The sequence below is a fragment of the Danio rerio genome, chromosome 16 (assembly GCF_052040795.2).
Source record: "Danio rerio strain M-AB ecotype USA chromosome 16, GRCz13ab, whole genome shotgun sequence".
Lineage (NCBI taxonomy): Eukaryota > Metazoa > Chordata > Actinopteri > Cypriniformes > Danionidae > Danio > Danio rerio.
The window spans coordinates 25,860,559-25,881,442 of NC_141036.1; the positions used below are offsets into that span (position 1 = coordinate 25,860,559).

Here is a 20,884-nt window from a genome sequence, read left to right on the forward strand (position 1 = left end):
CGCCCACCTGGTTGCCAACGGTCGCTGTCCCCTGTGTAGACGGAGGTCAACGGAAGTCGCTCACTCTCCGTTGTAATGAACTGTCGCTTGTTGCTTTGCCACTGCAAGTCTCTTATAGGGTGAATGAGGTTTTAGTCTTAGTCTCTATTTTAGAGATTGCCACAGCGAATAAACCGCCAACTATTCCACCATATGTTTTACGCAGCCAGAGCACCTGGATTAAACCCACTAGAGCATAAGGAGAACATGCAAGCTCCACACAGAAATGCCATTAGGCCCGGCTAGGACTTGTACCAGCAAACTTCTTTTTTTTAATAAAAGTATCGTATTTTTGTAAAATAAAATCCTCAGTACTTGTTTGTTTTCACAGGGATAGTATTTTAAATTAAAGCACTAACATCACTATTGGAACAAAAATGGCAATAAATGAAACAAAAAATTCAATTGAAAATAGGACAAATGTGTTTTCACCTTGACTGCTTAAAGCTGCAGTCTATTATGCAAATGTGTCCTTTGTTCAGCCATTATTCAGAACACTGGACCACTGCCTATTCTCACACTCACAAACGGTTACACACAAGTGGACAGTATGGCCTAACAATTGCTGAACACTCCCACACAGATCTAGCCACACTTTATAGACAGCACCGGCCACTGTGTAGGGGGATAGTGAGAGAACAAAAATGAGAGTGTGAACAAGAATGAAGAAAAAAAAAAAAGAGACTGAGAGGAATTTCAGCTTCAGCCATAGACTGTGATGGGCTCAGTGTGGATGCCAAGGGAAGCCTGCTGTGGGCAGATCTGTTCCTGAACATTTGCTCCCAGCTCTGCCTCCTACGCCAATCCAGCGCATAAGCCTTATTTAAGTGTTCAGACCAGTGCTGGATAGTAACTCAATATTTTTACTTCAGTACTGTCTTTAAAGTGTTAGTTAACATAAAAATAAATATTCTGTTATTAATTATTTACCATCGCATCACAGTGGTGCAGTGGGTAGCACAATCACCAGCAAGAAGGTCGCTGGTTCAAGCCTCAGCTGGATCAGTTGGCATTTCTGTGTGGAGTTTGCATGTTCTCCCCGCTTTACAAAAATTAAAAATTCCCTGTATTGCAATGTGTGCCGCAATTGCATGATCTGCGATGTTAAATTGGGATTATAGTCCATCAACAATTGAGACTACATGAGATTTGTGAAGTCATTGCAACATATATCCATAACAGAGTGACTCTTTTCATGTGTTTTGAAGACATTTCAAGAGAGTGTAAAGCTTCCGAGCACAATGACATAAAACATTTGTAACTTTAATGAAGAAAAAAAAAGTGATTTATTAATACAATGACGACTCCACAATGTTTTTATATTACATTATTACATTTCTGTATCTATAGACTGCTTGACTCTCTGGAAAACTATAAACTGTTTATTTGACTTTTTCTTTGCTATTGTAATTATTCTTGCAATTCTATTTTTATATAGATGATTCACACCTTACAAAATCGACACAACCGATCTAAATGAATGATTTTTCTTTTTTCACAGATAGAGCTAATCAAGTATCTGGCGAAATTGTATTCATATCACAATATATATTGCAGCAAAACTAAATATCGCAATGTCAGATTTTTTCAATAGTACAGCCCTATAGTTTATAATGTATTAATGAACATTATAAACAAACAAAATTGAGGTTAGGGAAGGTAAATATAAATACATATTAGTTAAGGCCACTTAATATAAAGTGGGACTTTTACTTAAAAAAATACTCAGAATTGTAATATATTTATTTTATTATATTACTTTTGCAAGCAAGTAATTTCACCTAACACCCAATAATTTATTATTACTTCCATGAAGTAAGTACATAGAAACTACATGGGACGTGTGTAACAGGCGCATCATAAAATAAAGCATGTCTAAGTATTATTTGAGAATGATTTTTATTTCACTACATCACAAAACTAAGTTTGTTCTACTTTACTTCTCTACATTTTAAAATTGTATATATTGTATAAATTGTTTACTTATTCACGAACCAGACAGCATATTATTTCTCCAGTTCATAGACAGATCATTTCTCAAATGTTTTTGTTTTTTACTTTTATTTCAGTTAAATTTATATATAACTGAATATATATATATATATATATATATATATATATATATATATATATATATATATATATATATATATATATATATATATATATATATATATATAACTGAAATAAAAGTAAAAAACAAAAACATTTGAGAAATGATCTGTCTATGAACTGGAGAAACAATATGCTGTCTGGTTCGTGAATAAGTTGACTCTTGTTGATTTAATTGGTTCACAAATGACACTATTACTACAGACAGATCTGATTTCATCTACTTTTGTGTCAACAACTCATTAATTCAGATGATACAACCAGAAAGAGTCTAAACGACTCAGATCCAGTCAGAGCAAGACTTAATGAAAAATGAGTCAAAAATGGCCCAGCTTCTCTCAGCTTGAGTGTCCTAATGCCTTATTTCAACATTTATTATTGTAAATGAAAAACATATTTAGGTCACAACTGTCAGTTTTTTGTGAAGTCGAGCTGTTTAAACCTTCTATGAAGTGCCTGCATGTGGACGTGCATATTTGTGTGTTATCATCTAAATGGCAAGGTTTTATTTATAAACTGAACCGAATACTAAAATAACACCAATTTTGTGCTGAGGCATTCTGCCTGCTACTGTATTAGCAAAGTAGGCATGGGACAATAACCATTTTCAAGGTATACCGTGGTTTGGAAAAGTCTAGGTTTTAAAACCACCAAAATTTTCTGTTATACCGTTCCAAAGATTTTTTTTATTTACGTTAACATTTATTAACACAGTTTATAAAATTATTACACATTTTGGCCTATGTTAAGCCTTTTTGATAGGTTTAGAAGAGTTATTTACATAGATTTTATGTTTAAAAGAGTTTTAGTAATAAAAACCATGTTCTTGCTAAATAAATGTATAAAGCAAACACATAGAAACAAACAAACCAAACACATACTAATTGAGAAAAATGTTTTATCAACACAGCAAATAGTGCAGACCACAACGGAAATGTGTTTGACGTACCCTAAAAAATGCAGAAGCAGGCTGCTGCCTTTTAAGAATTAGTGGTATTGTTGGCTATTAGGGCTAAAATACCCAAATATCAAGTTACCATGAAAAAACAGGACAATAAAATAAAAAAATAAAAAAGCACTCACTTTTCAAGTCTTCGACAACACCGCTGATTCTAAACAGGAAGCAGCCAGGTTTGTCACTTTTTAGGGTCCCCCGAACACCTTTCCCAGCACAATTCTGCACTATAAAAATCATGGCTTCCACACAATCGATTTGTGTTGTGACAGCATGGAGGAATTCAGTTAACTTTTCAGTCATTGTTTTTGTAAATGCATGTTTTTTCTTAACTTGCAGAACATTTGAGCTCTCTCAGTCACTGTATTTTACTTTTAATACCTATGTACATCAAATATTTGTTTTTTGACTCATGTAAAATCTAAATGAAGGAATTTATTCTTTGACTTCAGTGATATTTTCTTTGTACTTTTACTCAAGTACTTGATGTGTGTTTTTCATCCCCAGTTTGAGACAGAGTAGAGCAGACAGAAAAAAAAAACATCTATAATTTCCCTGCTCACCTGCGAAGGTGACGCACTTCACTCAAAGTAGACGGAAAAGCACCCTCACTCTTACAGTACACAGACACACTCAGCTTTGACTAATCACTCCCAACTCAAGACTTCAACAACATCAACATGCACCAGCCTGTCCTGCCCTGCCCGAAATTAGTCCTCAGGTAGACACACTCGCTCACCTTTCTACCCTCCAGTCAAAACAGTTGGACTTAAGTGATTGTAATTGCTCTCTGCTCGACCCTTGGATGACGGTCCGGGCCCGGGTTAAAGAGCGGCTGTGGAGATGGGATGAGGAGGAAAAGCCCTGATGAGACTAGAGCTGATGTCATAATGCTGTTATCAGTTGTAAAAGGGGATTTAAGGGATTACAGATTTTGATTGATACCCAGGAAAAGCCTGCTCGTCATTCTACACAATGCCCAATTTCCAAATGTAATATTTCATAACTGAATGAAAAAGACTGCCCACGGTAAATTACTCAACGTGCTGTCAAAAGTGATTAATGCAGAACTGGTTTTAAGTCAGTAAGCAGCAGGATACTTATATGTTATATAAAATATACAGGTTTTATTTGAACCAAATGACAAATATATAAATGTATAAATGAATGAATGAATGAATGAATGAATGAATGAATGAATGAATGAATGAAAGTTCAGGACTGTATTTGGGACAAGCTTTAAAAAATCTAAATAATTATTACTAAAATAATTTTTATTATTATTCAAATTAGTTAAATTGTAAAAACTGTTTTACATTTTAATAATTTGTTTCAAATAATACAATTTTACAGTTATTTTAATGTTTTATAAATGCTTTATGAATCTACTTAATACTTATTAAATGTAAGCTGTTAAATGTTTACTGATAAAAAAAAATGATTCATTGGATTTACTACATTTTTTATGGTAAGTGGTTGCAAACAATTTACATGGGCTGAATTTAAACAAACAAATTAAATTTAGTAATGCTTAATTGCCGAACTTTATTTGATTGTTTAAATTTAGCCCTATAAATTGTTTGCTACCAATTACATTACAAAAGCATTGTTTATTTGTACTTATAGAAGATCATATCAATCATAATATAAAAACATAATAAATGACAATTAGAAAATAAGTTGAAGCTGTAAAATGATTACCTCTAAGCACCTAACAGTGATTTAAAATGTTAATAACAGTATAAAACAGATACGACTTTACAATACATACACATTTGTTAAACTTACTAAGAATATTCATGTTAGGTTATGGTGCAATGATGTTGACAGATACAGTTCATTTGTAATTAAACATTAATAAATTATATAATTAACACAACCTAAGAATAATAAATGCACTCTTTTTTTTCTTTTTTTTTTTTTTGCTCGTTCAAACTAATTTATAATAAGTTTAAACAACATAATTTTTGAGATTTCATTGGGACAACTTACATTTTTTTAAGTTCAACCCACATGAATTTGTTAAAAGTGTTAGTTTAACTTAATCGATTTGTTTTGGGATAACTTGAAGGAATTGTGTGGAACCCTGCATTTTTTACAGTGTGCTTTAGAAATATGTTTCATTGATAGTTCATTCCGCTGTGGAGGTCCTGATTAATATAGGGACTAAGCTGAAAAAGAATAAATGAATGAATGAATTATTAATAAATATCAATAGAGAAGGTAACAGTATAAAAATAATGGCACTGATTTATTTGTCCTATCTGTTGACTTCAATCACTCCAGCCTGTGCGTGGAGGCGTGTCTTTTTACTGTTGCCGTCTGCTTAAGGGGCGTGGCTTTGTAGCTGATTGATAAAAAGGAATGAGCGCACATTTCTCCAGGCATTTAACCGCGTCTGTTTCTGAGAGACCCAAACAAAACCTGTTACTTGAGCAATTCGATTTAGTGTTTCTGAGATTCGTGCACTACAGTAGTGCATTTGCGTTTTCAACTTGCAAAAGAGTATTTTGCATTCGTGTGTATTCCTGTGAAGAGCTTTATTTCTATCCGGGACTCAATGGATTTTCTGTGGCTGCTGTGCGTCGCGGTGAGCGTCAGCGCCTGGTACGCGTCCGCCGAGCGACACAGTGTTTACTGGAACAGCACCAATGCAAAGTAAGACTTTACCACTATTTCACCTATAAAACATTTATGTTGTATTTAGTTCTTCGTTTTGCCTTTTATGTGATGTAACTGGTTAACGTTTTTATGCGAAATCTCAGCATGAGTAATACACTTAATGCAAGCTGTGTGCGTGTGTAAATCATATACAGTACGTAGTGTAACAGTTTATGAATGAAGTGTGTATGCACTGCAAAAATACTTTCACAGTGCGATATCTGTTGGTGTGTGAAATGTTTGCAGTTTTCCGTTATTTGCGTATAGTATCCTGCAGATAAGAGCATGTTTATATTGAGAATGCGTAATTTCATTAACGTATACATTTTCCAGTCATTAGACCAGGCTTGCAAGTTGTGTAAGTTCAAGTTGTTTACGTTTTTAGTTTAGCTATCACTTACTTCTTCGTTATCTCTCTGCCTCTAGTCTAACCTTTAGCATGCTAGTGAATGACATGATAATTACTGTATAGGAGACAGCAGCTGGCCAGAGAAGTACATGGAAAGAAACCAGACAGATGGACAGACAGATCAGCCTAAATATACACACACATGTTGGTTTTACTATATTTGTGAGGGCACTTATTGACATGCTGATATTTCTCATCCTTACTACAACCTGTTGATATAAAGGAAAACAATTAATAAGCCAGGTCTTAATATATTTCTTTATTTTTATCATAATGAATTTTGGTTGATGTTGTTTTATATTTTAAAATAGGAGCCTATTTGTCAATATAAGTGCAGGAATAAATAAACTGTCAGTATGTCAAAATATTAGGTTAGTATTCACTTTGTTTTCTTTTGGAAGTGTTTTCTTAGTTGTAGTGTAATGTGAAGTTGTGGATGTTACTGTTTACTGATGAGGGGTTGTGTAAACCTTAAAGCATTTGGATGAGTACTTCATCAAATGATTGCGATTGTTGTCTCACTTTGTAGTGAGGAAGGACAGGTTATCAGGCATATTTGAGATCAATATGAATGGCAGCAATTGGAGCAATGTATTAGGAGAGTGGGATTTAGAAGACATTTGTGGATGTCATTGGACATTCTTAAAAAATAAAAGATCTTTATTGGGAATAATAAACTGTGGTTCCACTAAGAACATTTAACAACAGTAGAAGTTTTAAATTCAACTAAAGTTTATTTAGTTGTTTTTTTATGTTCTTTACGCTAAGATAAAATGCTTCTTTTAAGAATCTTACATTGAAAAGTTTTTTGGACAACCAAAAGTGATTATTCTTCTATCCCATCACTGACTAAAAGTTTTTTGGAAACTTTATTTTTAAGAACGTACAACAGAATCTTTGATAACATCTTTCCCCTTTTCATTTTCATTGTCTTGTTCCGCACGTACACAATTGTAAACTTGTAGTGATAAAAGTGAACTGGAGATAACCGAACTGAATCCGTGCTCAGAGCCATGACCCGATTGGAAGTTTTTTCATGATGTCACAGGTGATTCACACCGTCTGTTGTGATTCAGTTGGCTTTCAGTGAGTAATCTATCAGTGTCAATGTTGCGCAACTTGAGAGTACCAGCCTTAACCAGACACGATCTCACAAGGGCCTGGCTTACTATTGGTAAGCAGACAGAAAGAGAAGCAGCAGCTGTGCATGAAGAAAACTGTTTTATAGTTTTAAGAAATCACATAATAGACACCAAACTTTTTTTAGGACCCGATGTAAATGAGTCAGAGGAGAAAGTGATGGAGCTTCATGGATTTGGGTAAAAAAAGATGAAGGATTGGTTATTTAAGTTAGAGATGAGGATTGAGGAAAAAGAGGTGGAGGGGATTATGGGCAGCAGTCTGGTGTTTGGTCCGGCCCCTAATCCCGACGTGGTCCACATCCATGGAAAAGGTTGCATAACCACAACAAGGAAATTTGTAATAACAAACACTAAGCCCTCCACATTAAAAAATCTGTGCAAAGCTCGCTTTTAAAGCTCTGATTCTTCCACACACACAAAGACACTCACAGTGTCAAGTCTATTAGCATTGAAAACGTTAGAAACAAACGCCCACACATCAAAACCAGAATTGTAAAAATAATCTCTTGTTGAGCTGGTCATAATCTGGCAGGTGTGGTGGGATCTATGTTATTGTGGTGTCTTTTTTCCAAGATAAACCTCTGTTATTAATCTTGTGTTTCTAAGAAACAGTTTCCATTAAAGGGATTTATAGGTTTCTTCTTTTGCTATTCTTTCCATCAAAGCCACTGATTGTTCAATCAGCCTGTTAAAACTGATGTTTCACTCTGTGAATCAGTTGGTATGTAACTGGATTAGTCAGGGTCGACTAATCAATGGCAGATAAGTGTTAAATATTAATTGGCGTGATCGTCTGATTCTGCCTGTGGTGAAGAAGCGTTTACATACAAACAAACACAAACACACACTGCTGTGTTTTTGTAAGTGAGTAGGTGTGAGTGAGCGGTAATGATTTAATCTTCTGCGCGTGGCCTTTGGCAAGTCGGCACTCTGGTTTGACGGGTCTGTGCGTGAGTCTGTGCCTGCGGGAGACTGGATTTTCAGGTCCAGATTGACATATGGATGTTGTTTTCGAAGGTCTGTTTTTGTGCTCATCACATGCCTACGCTTGCACGCGAAGTGCACTGAAGGGGAAATATACAGTCCCATTATGTTAGCATCATCGAAGGATTCATTTTGCCCCAAATCATGAGTTTATTTTTGCATACATGTTGTCATATGCATTCTCCCAGCAAAAGTTTTGCTGGCTGCCAGTGCGATTGGGGTATATTTAGTAGACTGGGATTCCTTCCAGCAAACATGTTGCTATACTTGACCTTTCAGCTGTCCACTCATTGTCCGCCCAGTTTCCTCTCTGTCCATCCCTTCCTCTCCAGACTCACTTCGTTTGATCTGTTAGCATATATCAATGCATTTAGTGCTGAGCTGTTGTCTTGAGAAGGAATAAAGGAGACAGATCAGCATACATATCCAGACAGGGTGTAAATCTATCATCTTTACCCCCTCCTCTCCTTTTTTGTCTCTGGCTCAAAAACGCACGCAAACACAGCAGGCGACACACTCAAGTCTGTAATCTGTGAAACAGAGAGATTATACGTAGATGTGTGTAATCTAGTCGGATGACCCATTCACACAGAAAAAAAATCTGTCTATATTCATAGACTCCGGTGTAATCCAGTGCTGTATAATCCCGATTTTCACAGAAGTGGATGTGTATGGGAAATGTAATCCATAATTCCACAAAGTACTATAGAATCTTCTATAATCTAGAGGTTTGATTGATTACGAAACCACAGCTTTTTCCGCATCATTTCTGCTGTGGTGTTTTTTTCCCTGCAGATTAGAGTTCCATTTTTAGGGTTTCAGATTGTTAAGTAATGCAGATTAATAATTGAAAGCAAATAATCTAGTCAGTTTAGCCGTTTATTAATGATCTTGTGTCTTCACTCTTAAAAATAAGGAAGACCCAAACAGGGTTTTCACAGCGATGCCATACAAGAACTTTGTTTTTGGTGGCCCTTAGTACATTTTAGTGAAAATAAAATAGTGTTTTTCCACATAGTTTAATAATCTAAAAACCCATTTCCATCACACAAAAAAAAAATCAGGTTTCATGGATTCCTCACAGAACCATCAGTGCTAAAAAACGAAACCTTTTCTGTTTTTAAACTTTTTTCTCAGCTCTTCCTCTCATCTGCTTATCTCTACTCCAGACTTCCTCAATATTTCTCTTTATACGTTCTCAAACCCTCCCTGCTCCTTCTTTCCGTCTACTTTTTTCCCACAGAAGCCGTCTCTTTCAGTCCTTGATTACTGTTTTGATTCCCACTGCCTTGTTGAGTTGGAGCTTTCCTGTTTTTCTGTCTGCAGTGTGCTACATTGTGTAACTCTCGGCGTAGTAAAGTGTGTGACCTGTATGAGCTCACAAATGTAAACAAATGAACAAGAAGCTCATTGCCTTGTGTTGTTTTATTACCTCGGGTCAAGTGTTTGTCTTTAGAAGCTCACTGTCGCCACCTACAGGATACTTACCTTTCTGTTAGTGATTATGTTGTTTTCAGTTTACTTCACAGGTACCCAAAAAGGTGCTGACTTTGAATAAAGCTCACAGCGTGCTACCAAACAACAAGCTAGCATATCAACAGGCAATTAGCATCTGTTTAAAAGTGAAAGAGAAGAGGAGGAGGGGGAAATCAGGCATTTGTAAGGGACAGAGTGAGGAAGATCTGGCTTGGGGGAAGGGCGAAGGGTTAGAGGTCAGTCTGGAAGAAAAGAGTGTTTCTCTAAAAAATTAGGCTGAATGAAGAGGCCCAGGTTTATAATGTGATTTTAAACACAGAGGAGAAAGAATGAGGGTGGAGAAGATGGAGGAAGAGGGGGAAGGGGGATAAAAAAGATATATAATATGTATATAAATCAGGGTGGAGCAAAATGACAGTGATGGATGGTGTAAAAATTTGGTTGTCTGCCCTAAACTCAAACAAAGTCTCACAGAAGTGCACGCATATCCATGTAACCGCATAACCCCCACTCAGGGCTGGAAAAAAATGAAGAAAATGTGCAAAATGGGATTTGATAATATTGTAAGAGTGCAATTTAAATTGGTACAATTAAAGCAAATACATTTACCAACTGAAAATATAACCTAGATACATGTGTTACAGTCTCTTGTCACTAAAATGTAGATATCTGAGTTTATCTGAATATTTCAGTCCACAATTAATTAATTTCAAGTGAAAATTGTTCTAAATAAAACTTCTTCTATGCAACTTTTTAGTCTCAAGCATATTGTGATATGTATATCCCATTGCACACATTTACCATATTTCAATAAAGCTAATATATATTCAGCCTTACCCCGACTCCAGCTTGAAACATGTATCTGTAACCCCCACCCCCACTTCAACCCCTGCAAACGGCCTGTTTGGACTGGTGCTGGTGAATAGCAGCGTTGTGATCCATGTGCTCAGTGTGATAATCCCCGGTTTGGAAGAGCGGATTATCTGGCTGGCATTCCGGCTCGCTCCGCTCCGGCTGTGGTAATTACTGGCATGTAATCACAGAGAAGGACAATACGAGAATGAGAAGAAAGTGAGAGAGCAGTGACTGGTGAGGTTAAAAGGACTTAGCGGGGACTTAGCACCTTGAACATGTCAGACTTTAACGGGACGAAGGCGTAAGACTGAGACGTCTCTGTATATTATACGTGTAATAAAGAACGAAAAAAGCCAGACAGACACAAATAGTGCGAAAGCTACGTGCACGCGCTTGAACAGACAGGTTTCATTACTTGATAGTGTGAGAACAAGCCGCTAAAATAGGATCATAATACTTGTCATGACAAGCAGCAGGTCTTAAAGGTTTTCAGTAACCGAAGCCTCAGCTGAGCGTGTGTGTGTGTGTGTGTGTGTGTGTGTGTGTGTGTGTGTGTGTGTGTGTGTGTGTGTGTGTGGACTGCTGACAGTGAATATAGTGCAGTTGGCAGTGAGTACATCTGTCCCGAAGCACACAGAACTGACTCCCTCTCTCTCTCTGTGTCCTGCTGACTCAGTATGGGTGTGTCTGAAAAATCTGACCCTGAACTTTGACATTACTGACCCGCCTGACTGTTTGAAGCATTTGACTGAGAGCGAAAGAGGGGGAGAGCAGACAAAATATTAGGTGAAAGGGGACCAGCACTTGTCCCAGAGCAAATTAAACATATAAAGTTGATTTTGTGATTTTGAGTTCTGAGTCTCATGGGATTACAGAGGCTGCGTATATGACTTAAAAATACTGTAAAATTTGGCAAAATTCTAAAATTTCCTTACTATTTAAATGGATGATTTATATTTAAATACTTTAAAGAGTGTAATTCATACTAGTTGCCGGCAGCTAGCTCTCTGTAACTCTCATATGGTCGCCCACTGAAGCTAAGCAGGCTAGGCAGCTCGGTTGCTGTAGGAAGTGGTGCTACCAGTAGGGGGCACCCAACCTGCAGTCTGTGTGGTTCCTAATGCCTCAGTATATTGATGGGGACTCTATACTGCTCAGTGAGCGCCGTCTTGCGGATGTCCCGGATGATGTGCGAGGTCCTGACTCTCTTTGGTCGTTAAAAATCCCAGGATGTCCTTCAAAAAAAAAGTATCCTGACCTAATTTGCCCACTGGCCTCTGTCCATCATTGCGTCCTAATCATCCCATTATCAAAATTGGTTTCATCACTCTCTCATTCTCATTTCTCTCATTCGTCTCCTCTCCACCAAACGGCTGGTGTGTGGTGTGCAGTCTGGCGCAATATGGCTGCCGTCGTGACATCCAGGTGGATGCTGCACACTGGTGGTATAGGAGGAGATTCTCCCCAAAAAATATGTAGTTGTTCTGTGTCCAGAAAAGTGCTATATAAATGTAAGGAATTATTATCATTATTTATTCCTGTGATTGAATGGTGATATTTTAGAATATATTTAGAAATTATTTCAATATGCTGCTTTACGACTTAAGAAACATTCATTGTCATCAGCAATTTTCGAAATAATTCATATTTTTACAACTGTAATAAATAGAACTTTGAAGAATTTTTGCTTTCACTTTTGAGCAATTTAGTGTGACCTGTGTGAATGTATTTGATTTATTAAAAAAAATATTGATCTTTTTTTTTTTCAGTAAAATTAAAATAAAAATAAAAAATTCTGGGTACATTTGCACCGCATCCTGCTTTTTTTCTACACAAACAGACCTGATACAGGCCACCATACTGATCAGATTCACAAAAGTCAGTCAGTCGTCAACATACTAAACTGTAAACAAACTACTGAGTGCAGCTTTAAACCTAGAGCCTTCAGCCCCACACACTGGCTCCAGTGTGCCTCCTGACAGGCAGACAGACGGGCGCTGGGGCCCTCAGGGGCCACAGGTACAGACGCTCTTCTAGATGTGTGATGTTTACATGAATCTGCGTCCCTCGTACACCAGCGTCAATCTCACGCTCAGCCCGTCACACAGCAAACAGTCACACGGGAACTAGCGGCAGCGCATCGTTTGAAGTGACCGATCACTGAGAGGAGAAAAACAACAGAGCTGATCTGTGATTGTTTCAGCTATCGGTCACTGACCTTGATCAGCTCACAGAGATTACACTGACATGGGAATCACAGTGTGGGGCCCAGCACTCACTCCCACTCTGAGAATAAAGTAGACATGCATGAAGAAGTTACAAATTTGATTGAAACATTATTAATATTAGCTTTTAACTACTTCATTCATTCATTCATTTTCTTTTTGGCTTTGTCTCTTTATTATTAGAGGTTGCCACAGCTGATACACTATGGACAATTTAGCCTACCCAATTCGCTTGTAACTTGTATGGAATGTATATCTTTCAAGGAGAAATATTAATTTTTTGATTATAAAAAAAATCAACATTTATTCATTAATTTATTTTTTATGTAATTATAGTATTAGCCAATATAAAATTGTTTCACATTTTATTTATCTATTGATAAGTTTAATAATTATTGATATTAATAATAGCCAGTAACTAAATACTGTGTTCAGCATATATAATTGCACCCCTCACAAATCTAACTTTTAAATTCATATTTTTAATAGAAAACTATACAGTTTTATAACTTACGGTAATGGTCCAAAAATTAATACAGCCATATTTATATGTTCTAGAAAAATATTAAATACAAATTCTAAAAAGAGGAAAAATCGGGAGAAACTAAAAAAAAAAAAAAACAATTGTAGGTTGTAAATTATTTGCAATATTTTGCCTGAACTTAATTGTATTATCTTTCAATTTCTAAATATGTTGGGTCACAAAAATATTATTTTAATAAATATAACTGTTTAATAAATCTGTTTTGTTTAAATGCACTAAAATACATTGCCTATATTCACTGACAAATGCATCAAAATATTCATTTTCAAAATGGGGTGAACTCAATTATGCTGAGCACTGTATATTCTCTCTTGCTACCATATCAGTTACTGGTTAATCTGCTTATTATATTAGTTTATAGCAGCATTGGCATTTTTGCAAACACCTCATTGAGCAAAAGCGTCAGACTGACCCCTCCTCTGAAGCTAGAGTGAGTGTGTGAGACGAGTTAATGACACCCAATTTGTGGCGTTGTCTTGATCCTGCAAACACATTGTCATGAGATTTCACACAGCTACATGTCCACTGCTTCAAAGGGACATCAGGAAGCGAGACGTGGCCATCAACCCCTCAGTCACAGCAAAAAAACACATATAGCTGCGGTCACACTAGAGTTTGAGCATGCGAAATTCTGTCGTACGGTGCTGCAAAAAAGGGCAGGATTAAACAAGATGATAAGATATTTCAAAAAGCATATTTTAAGTTTCTGTCCAGAGAGGTCATGTTTTGATGCTTGATTCGTCTCACGCAGTCAAGTGATGCGATTTCACAGGTCAGAGTTTACCAAGCTTGAACTTGGCAATGCAGCGAACTGCGAAACTTGTCGCACTAGCTTGCATTTCCAGTCTGATGCATTCGCATGTGTTTGAATGAAAGTCTATGGGGAGAAAAATCCAGTGTGACTGCATCTTCAGCCTTCAACAAAAAAATGTGACTTATGTTTTTTTTTTTTTTAATTATGATAAAGGCGATAGAAAATATTAACTAAACCCCGCTTTGCAAAAAGCTTTAATTCTAAATTTTTATTAAAAACAGATTTAAAAAACTTGTAAGACTAAAAAATGTTTGGAGTCACACATTTTCCATTCTACTTGCTTTCATTTGTTGACTGAGATATTGAACAAACACAGAAAACCCACCCAGTGTAAAGTCATCTGGCTTAGCAGTGCATACACACTGTCTCTAGATCACACTGCTGATCAGAAGTGGAGCTAGTCTGACTCTAATCTCCAAATTAGGCAGCGCTAATGAAGTCACTGATGTGTTTGGTTACTCCGCCTGAACAAAGCGCCGGGCTGTTTAGTCAGGTTGACCGATGCTTACCGCTCAGTGGGAAAGACAGAGATGAAGGGGGCTGTAATGGACAACGGGGGGCCGGTCAGGAGCCTCTGTGTCTGTCCTTCATTTAACCACGGCTCCCGATGGCAACAATAACAAATGCATGTGCCAAAAGGGGGAAAGTGATCAAGCAGAGGGCATTCTGGGGGGGGGAAAGAGACCGCCTTGTGTTGTGTCGGCAGTGTGAGGGAATGTTATGCTAATGTGAGGATATTTTTTTTAATTGCGCATCGTAACAGAATAAGCTATTTAGCCAATCAGATACAGTCCACTGACCACGAAACAACATAGTTTGAAGTATTAAGAAAACATTCATTCAGGTATGCTCTGCTGTCTGTTGGAGAGAGAAAAAATTGGCTACATTTAAAATAAATCATGGACAACTTGAAAGTAAAGGCAGCACACTGTGAGGCTTGTGAATTTGTCATTTGTACATCTGGCAACATCGGCAGGGAAGCTTCAGATCAGATGAAAATGAGAAAAGCAAATGAGACGTCAATAAAAGGAGAGACAGACGGAGAGGAGGCTGTAAAAACACCAAGAGCCGATTCAAAGAGGCTGTCAGTCAGTCAGAGCGGCTCCGTCTCTAATACCAAGAGAACAAGAAGATCATATAACATGGCTGTTTTTTTAAGATTTTGATGATTTCTGAAATGTTTTTTTTTTTGTATTAATTTCTCAATTATTTGTTTTATCTTAAGCAGATGCAATTGTCTTGAAAAATGAGTTTTAGTTTATTCAGCAAAATATGTATTATTCTGCTTTTCTGCATTGATATATATAACGCTAAATTTATTAGCACTATATAATTAAAGGCAAGTATATAGTAGGCCCACACGGAATCTGCAAATGCAGATCTTCGCAGATTTTTAGCTTATCATTAATTCCGTTTGTTTACTTGTGTGTACATTTATATTTATTCATTTTTTTAAATAAATGTCAGTGACATTATTGACTAATATGAAATTATTCATATGATTTATTTACAATACAGTTTGTCGATATGCTATGAAGGACTTGCTTTGTTTACCAAATAAAGTGGATCTAATTGGATTTACATTTTAAACATTGAATAAAAATATATTTTTATTTTAGATATTAAGGTTTTAGTTACGATACTCACAGAATCCTTCCGCATAAATCCACAGATTTGAAAATAAAAATTCTGCACAAAGATAGCAAAAATTAAATGGCCTAAAATGAACTTTACTTTTATAGAAGAAAAGTAATTTAATTACACTGTAAAATTCAATGTTACTTACTTTTTACCTCAAAAGCAACAAGTTGCCAGTGTCAGTAAACCCATAGACTTTACTTATTTTTTATAATTATGCACATTAAAAAATCCTAGTTGCCTTAAAAGATTAATCAAATTAACCTTATGAGTCCATTGAACTGATATTATGTTAAACTGACAGCTCGCGTAACTTATAAAATTAAGTTGGAACATGATTAACTTAGCTTAATAAGTTACAATGACCTAAAAGCATATGCCGTCAGGACCAATTGATCAAATAACTTTTTACAGTGCATAGTTTGTTTACTTAATAATTATAAAACAACAAGTTTACTTGTCAACTAATCGCTTTTTACAGCATGGTTACTTTGTAACTAATTCCACTCAACACCAATGGTAATATAACAATCAAAATAAATAAACATAGATTTAAAATGTTTTTATTCGGACCTGTCTTAGTCATGCATTATTTTCTTAATTATGTTATAGTTTAGTCTTTAGTATTTTATCACGTAAAATACAAATGAAAAAGCCTGTATGGTCACGAAAACGGTAAAAATTGGTTTTAAAACCGCCAAAACTTTCTGCTATACCGTTCCTAGAGTATCTGTAAGATTTTTTAATTTACTTTTTTTTAGGACAGCAGTATCTCCAGCAGAAAAGATAAACAAAAATGTTGTTTTAAATTGTTATGAAATTTTATTTTTGAAACTAATGAATACAGCAGAAGTCAATGATTCATTTGAGTTATTAAGCCTGACATGTTTACTGCTTCAAAATATTTAAAATGTTTCTCAAAATAAAATATTATGTGTTCAAAGTGGAAATTTTTTTTTGTTTTTTTACCAAGACATTTAAAAATAAATATATATTTTAGAGCAGTAATCACAATACCATCAAACCATGAAACTGATATTTTTTTCCAAGGTTATCATGCCATCAGGATCTTACACCAGCCCATGCCTACCTTCCAATCATATTTGAAGGCTTTGTACATTTAAAAAATATAAAAAAGTGAAAGATTCTAAACCACTGTGAAATAAGTAAACAAAAACATTGAGTACACAAAACAAGCTAAAAAAACTGTTCAAATGTTATTTTTCTATTTAGTACAAAGGGAAAATAAAATCTCACTCTGTGACAGCAGAAGAAAAGAGGGCTTTACCAGGGTGTTTCCCTGACACACGTGCATCAGGGTGGAGCCTTGAACGCTCCCTCTGGCTGTTTCTGTGTCGCCTGCGCGTTTCTTCTGTTTGTTTGTAGACGTCAAGTGTCTGTTTTTGACTCATGTTATTCCTTAGGAGTGTCTTTGTTTCACTACATCACTGACAGTTATGTTTTGTTTTGTTTTTTTCTCTTCCTACAGTTTCCTCTGGGACGATTATACCGTCGATGTACGCATTAATGACTATCTGGACATCATCTGCCCTCACTATGCGCATGGCGAGATCGCTTCCCAGGAGGCAGAACGATATGTGCTGTACATGGTGGAGCTGGAGGACTATGAGAACTGCAAGCCACATTCGTTTGATCAGCTGCGCTGGGAGTGTTCACGACCCTTCGCTCCTCACGCACCCGAGAAGTTCTCCGAGAAGTTCCAGCGCTTTACACCATTCACTCTGGGAAAGGAGTTCCGCCAGGGCGAGAGTTACTACTATATCTGTAAGTGTCCATAATTTGCCTTGTTTACCACAATTAGTGATCAGTAAAATTTTTAAAACATTTCAGATATTCACAGATTTTTAGCCCATCGAGTCGATTTATTTAGTTGTGTGTAAATGTACATTTATTCAGTTTTTAAATTAATCTCAGTAATATGACTAATAAGAAAGCGTTCAGATGATTTACTCACAATACAGTTTGTAAAGTAATTGTTTCTGTCTTTTAGTAGATTTATGGTTGATATGTTATATTAGAGACTTGTTTTGTTTACCAAATAAATTGATCTAATAGGATTTGCATTGCAAACATTAAATAAAAGTTATAAAAACTAAAGTTTTTATTTAACATATGCACAACATTATAATAAATGATAATAGAAGTATAATTAAAATATATTTAATAAATGACCATGTTTATTAAACGCAATGCATAAAACAGCAAATATTGTAGTAAAAACTCCTAAATACTTTTGTTATGTAGTATGAGTTAGGGTTGGGTTGAAAGACAATGACTGATAGACATCACGATGCATCGCAGCAGCAACCCGTCGCAGCAGCAACCCGCTCACGAAAAATAGACACTTAGACCTCATTTACACTAATACATCTTAGTTTTAAAATGGCATTTTAGAGCAAAAAATATCCACGTCCACACTGCCGTTTCATCTAGCATTTCTGAAAAGCCCTCCTTCCACACTATACCACTGAAAATACACATCACGTGACCACACACACACTGCAGTGTAGGCTACCCATGCGTCTGACTCTGAGCTCTAGCAGTCACCCTAGAGAGAGTTTATCAAGGATGCACCGTTGTATCGTGTCTCACTATAGTTGTTAAACGTGATATTTAATTAATCCTGTCTCTATCTAACGACTCTTTGGTCTGTTGAATTTATCAGATAATGTGTCACAGCCTCAGAATACTGCTTCAATCTGTCACGCTTATACTTAGTAATTTTAGCAAAAACCTCAGATACTGTTGGTTGTGCATCTTTTTTACCAACTAAGTTTGTTGACACCATTATAAAGACACAGATCACTTTGCCTATTCATGCCAGAGTCCCGCGGAAAAATGATTGACAGGTGGTAATTTTTGTGTAACTAATCTTTATTTATTTAACAAAGACCATGTGGGTCAGGTTGTTGAAACTGTTGGCTCCAAATAATTAAGTTGTAATAAATTAATTCATTATTTATAGATAATTAATTCACCGCCGCCTACAACGATGATGGCATTGTCCATCGTGATGTTTCACATTAGACATCTTACGATGCCAAATTGGTCTGCATTACCCAACCCTAGTATGAGTCCTCAAAACCTTGTTCAATATTTGTTTAGCAAAACAGCTTAACTGCTTATTAAAAATATAAATTGACATGCATGTGGTGCAATCAATCAAGTCAGAAGAACAAAATGCCAAAAAAATCACATAAAAAGCTATAAAATTAGATATTACTCATAAAGTTGAGATTATTGTATGTAATTTTAGTCATTTAATAACAAAATGTTTTACTAAAATAAATGAAAATTCAATTTAAATGATGTCATTGTTCAGATTTCCAACTTTCAGATTCCAATTTTGATTGTTTACTCTATTTTGTCCACAGCCAAGCCTCTCCACCATCATGGCCAGGAGTGTTTGAGACTGAAGGTGGATGTTGTTGGACCTCACGGTAAGTCTGATCAGCTTTACACATTCATAGGAAGACATGTCTGCCACCTTTACAAGATCACAGCAACAACCAAAACTCCACTAATTATACAACTCTGTCATTTAATGTTTCAGGTTCCAAGAACAAGAAGAAGATGGTGGAAAAAGTTGAAGAAATAGAGGGAAAGATGGCAGCTGGAGGAGTCCACAACCCATCCAACAGACTTCCAGCAGGTGAGCACTTCTTTCTGTCCAACTTCCTCCAGAAAAGATGAGGAGTTTATGATCCAAAGTGTTACAAATTCACAAAAACGAATCCTAAATTTTTCTCTTGTGCTTTTAGACGACCCTATTGCCATGATCCCGGTGGTGCAGAGGAGTGTTGGCAGTTCGGGTGTTAGTGTGGCTCCAATATCCAGTTTTGTCACATTACTCTCTGTATTCATCTGCCTGGTTCTCCACCAAGCTTCATAGAAGAAGGCTTTATGGACACTGGTCTGTTTGGACGCTAAAGACTTTAAAGCCGGTGCTGGATACTGGCTCTAAGAACTGATTTTATACGAAGAATTTTCTACAAACTGAAGTATTTTGGTGCTGGCGTGCATGTTGCTGAGTGACGTGTTTGTGTTTGTGAGAGTGACGTGACCAGAGAAAAGGTGTTTTTGAAGAACCTTCTCTCTCTTTTTGTTTTTTTGAAGAGTATTTACAGTTCTGTACCCCATCAGCTCTTTTTATTTGACTCTTTGTACCTGTTCATTGTTTTCCTGGAAATCCATTATATTTACCAATGTGATTCAGAGCTAACCTTAAAAACTGGTGGTGTTTTCCATCGTTCTTACTGGATTTGTGATTAACACGGGTGAACACTAGGCTAGATGTTGTGTTTGATAGAGACCTTTGTTCTACTGTACCGATTTGAGCCAAAGATCACAAGAGTTATGGTAAAACTAACCCTGATCTTGCACCTTAAACAGAATTGATGTTCGTGTTTGTAAATCTAGACGAGTTTTCTAGCAGTGCCATTTTCTCCCTGTGTTTTCAATCTAGTGTTGCTGTAGTTTCAGTTGGTTTCTGTGATGTAATGTGAACACACCCTGCAAAATGTACTGGCACTAATGTATAGATGAGATCAGAATTTTGTTTGCTTTTTTATTCATGACACATTTGGTTTTGAACAGGAATGTTGGGTTGTGCTGTTTGTGTTTGTGAGAGTGAAGCTGGCCTTCTGACAGAAAGCACAACACGCACAAGCTACTCAAATGGTTGAATTTTCTTCAATAAGTTAAAGTTTCTATTGTAAAAAAGTTGTGTTTTATACTGTATTGGTTTATAAACCTGTAAATAGTGCTGTAAAAATGTACATACTGAGAGTTATATAAAATAAAGACATTTGTTAATTATGAAATAAAATTGTATGCAGAGTTTTTTTCAAAAGGGGGCTGCAAGTATGAATTGTTTGTGTTAAAGAAATAGTTAGGGAATAGTGAACTGAGTCAATCCATCAGTCCCATTATGGGTTAAATAAATACCTTCTGAAGTGAAATAATGAGTTTTTATAAGAAATAAACTCACCCACTTTATTAGGTAATCT

The 20,884-nt window shown here is 36.1% G+C and overlaps 1 protein-coding gene across 1 annotated transcript; it reads left to right on the forward strand.

Moving 5' to 3' along the window:
• Positions 1 to 5,488: 5,488 nt before the first annotated feature.
• On the forward strand, positions 5,489 to 20,703 carry efna1b (ephrin-A1b). The gene is given in 5 exon segments (NM_200783.3): positions 5,489 to 5,764; positions 17,344 to 17,639; positions 19,250 to 19,315; positions 19,429 to 19,527; positions 19,637 to 20,703. Coding segments are annotated over 5 exon segments (690 nt in total). The 5' UTR covers positions 5,489 to 5,666; the 3' UTR covers positions 19,768 to 20,703.
• The last annotated feature ends 181 nt before the right edge of the window (positions 20,704 to 20,884 follow it).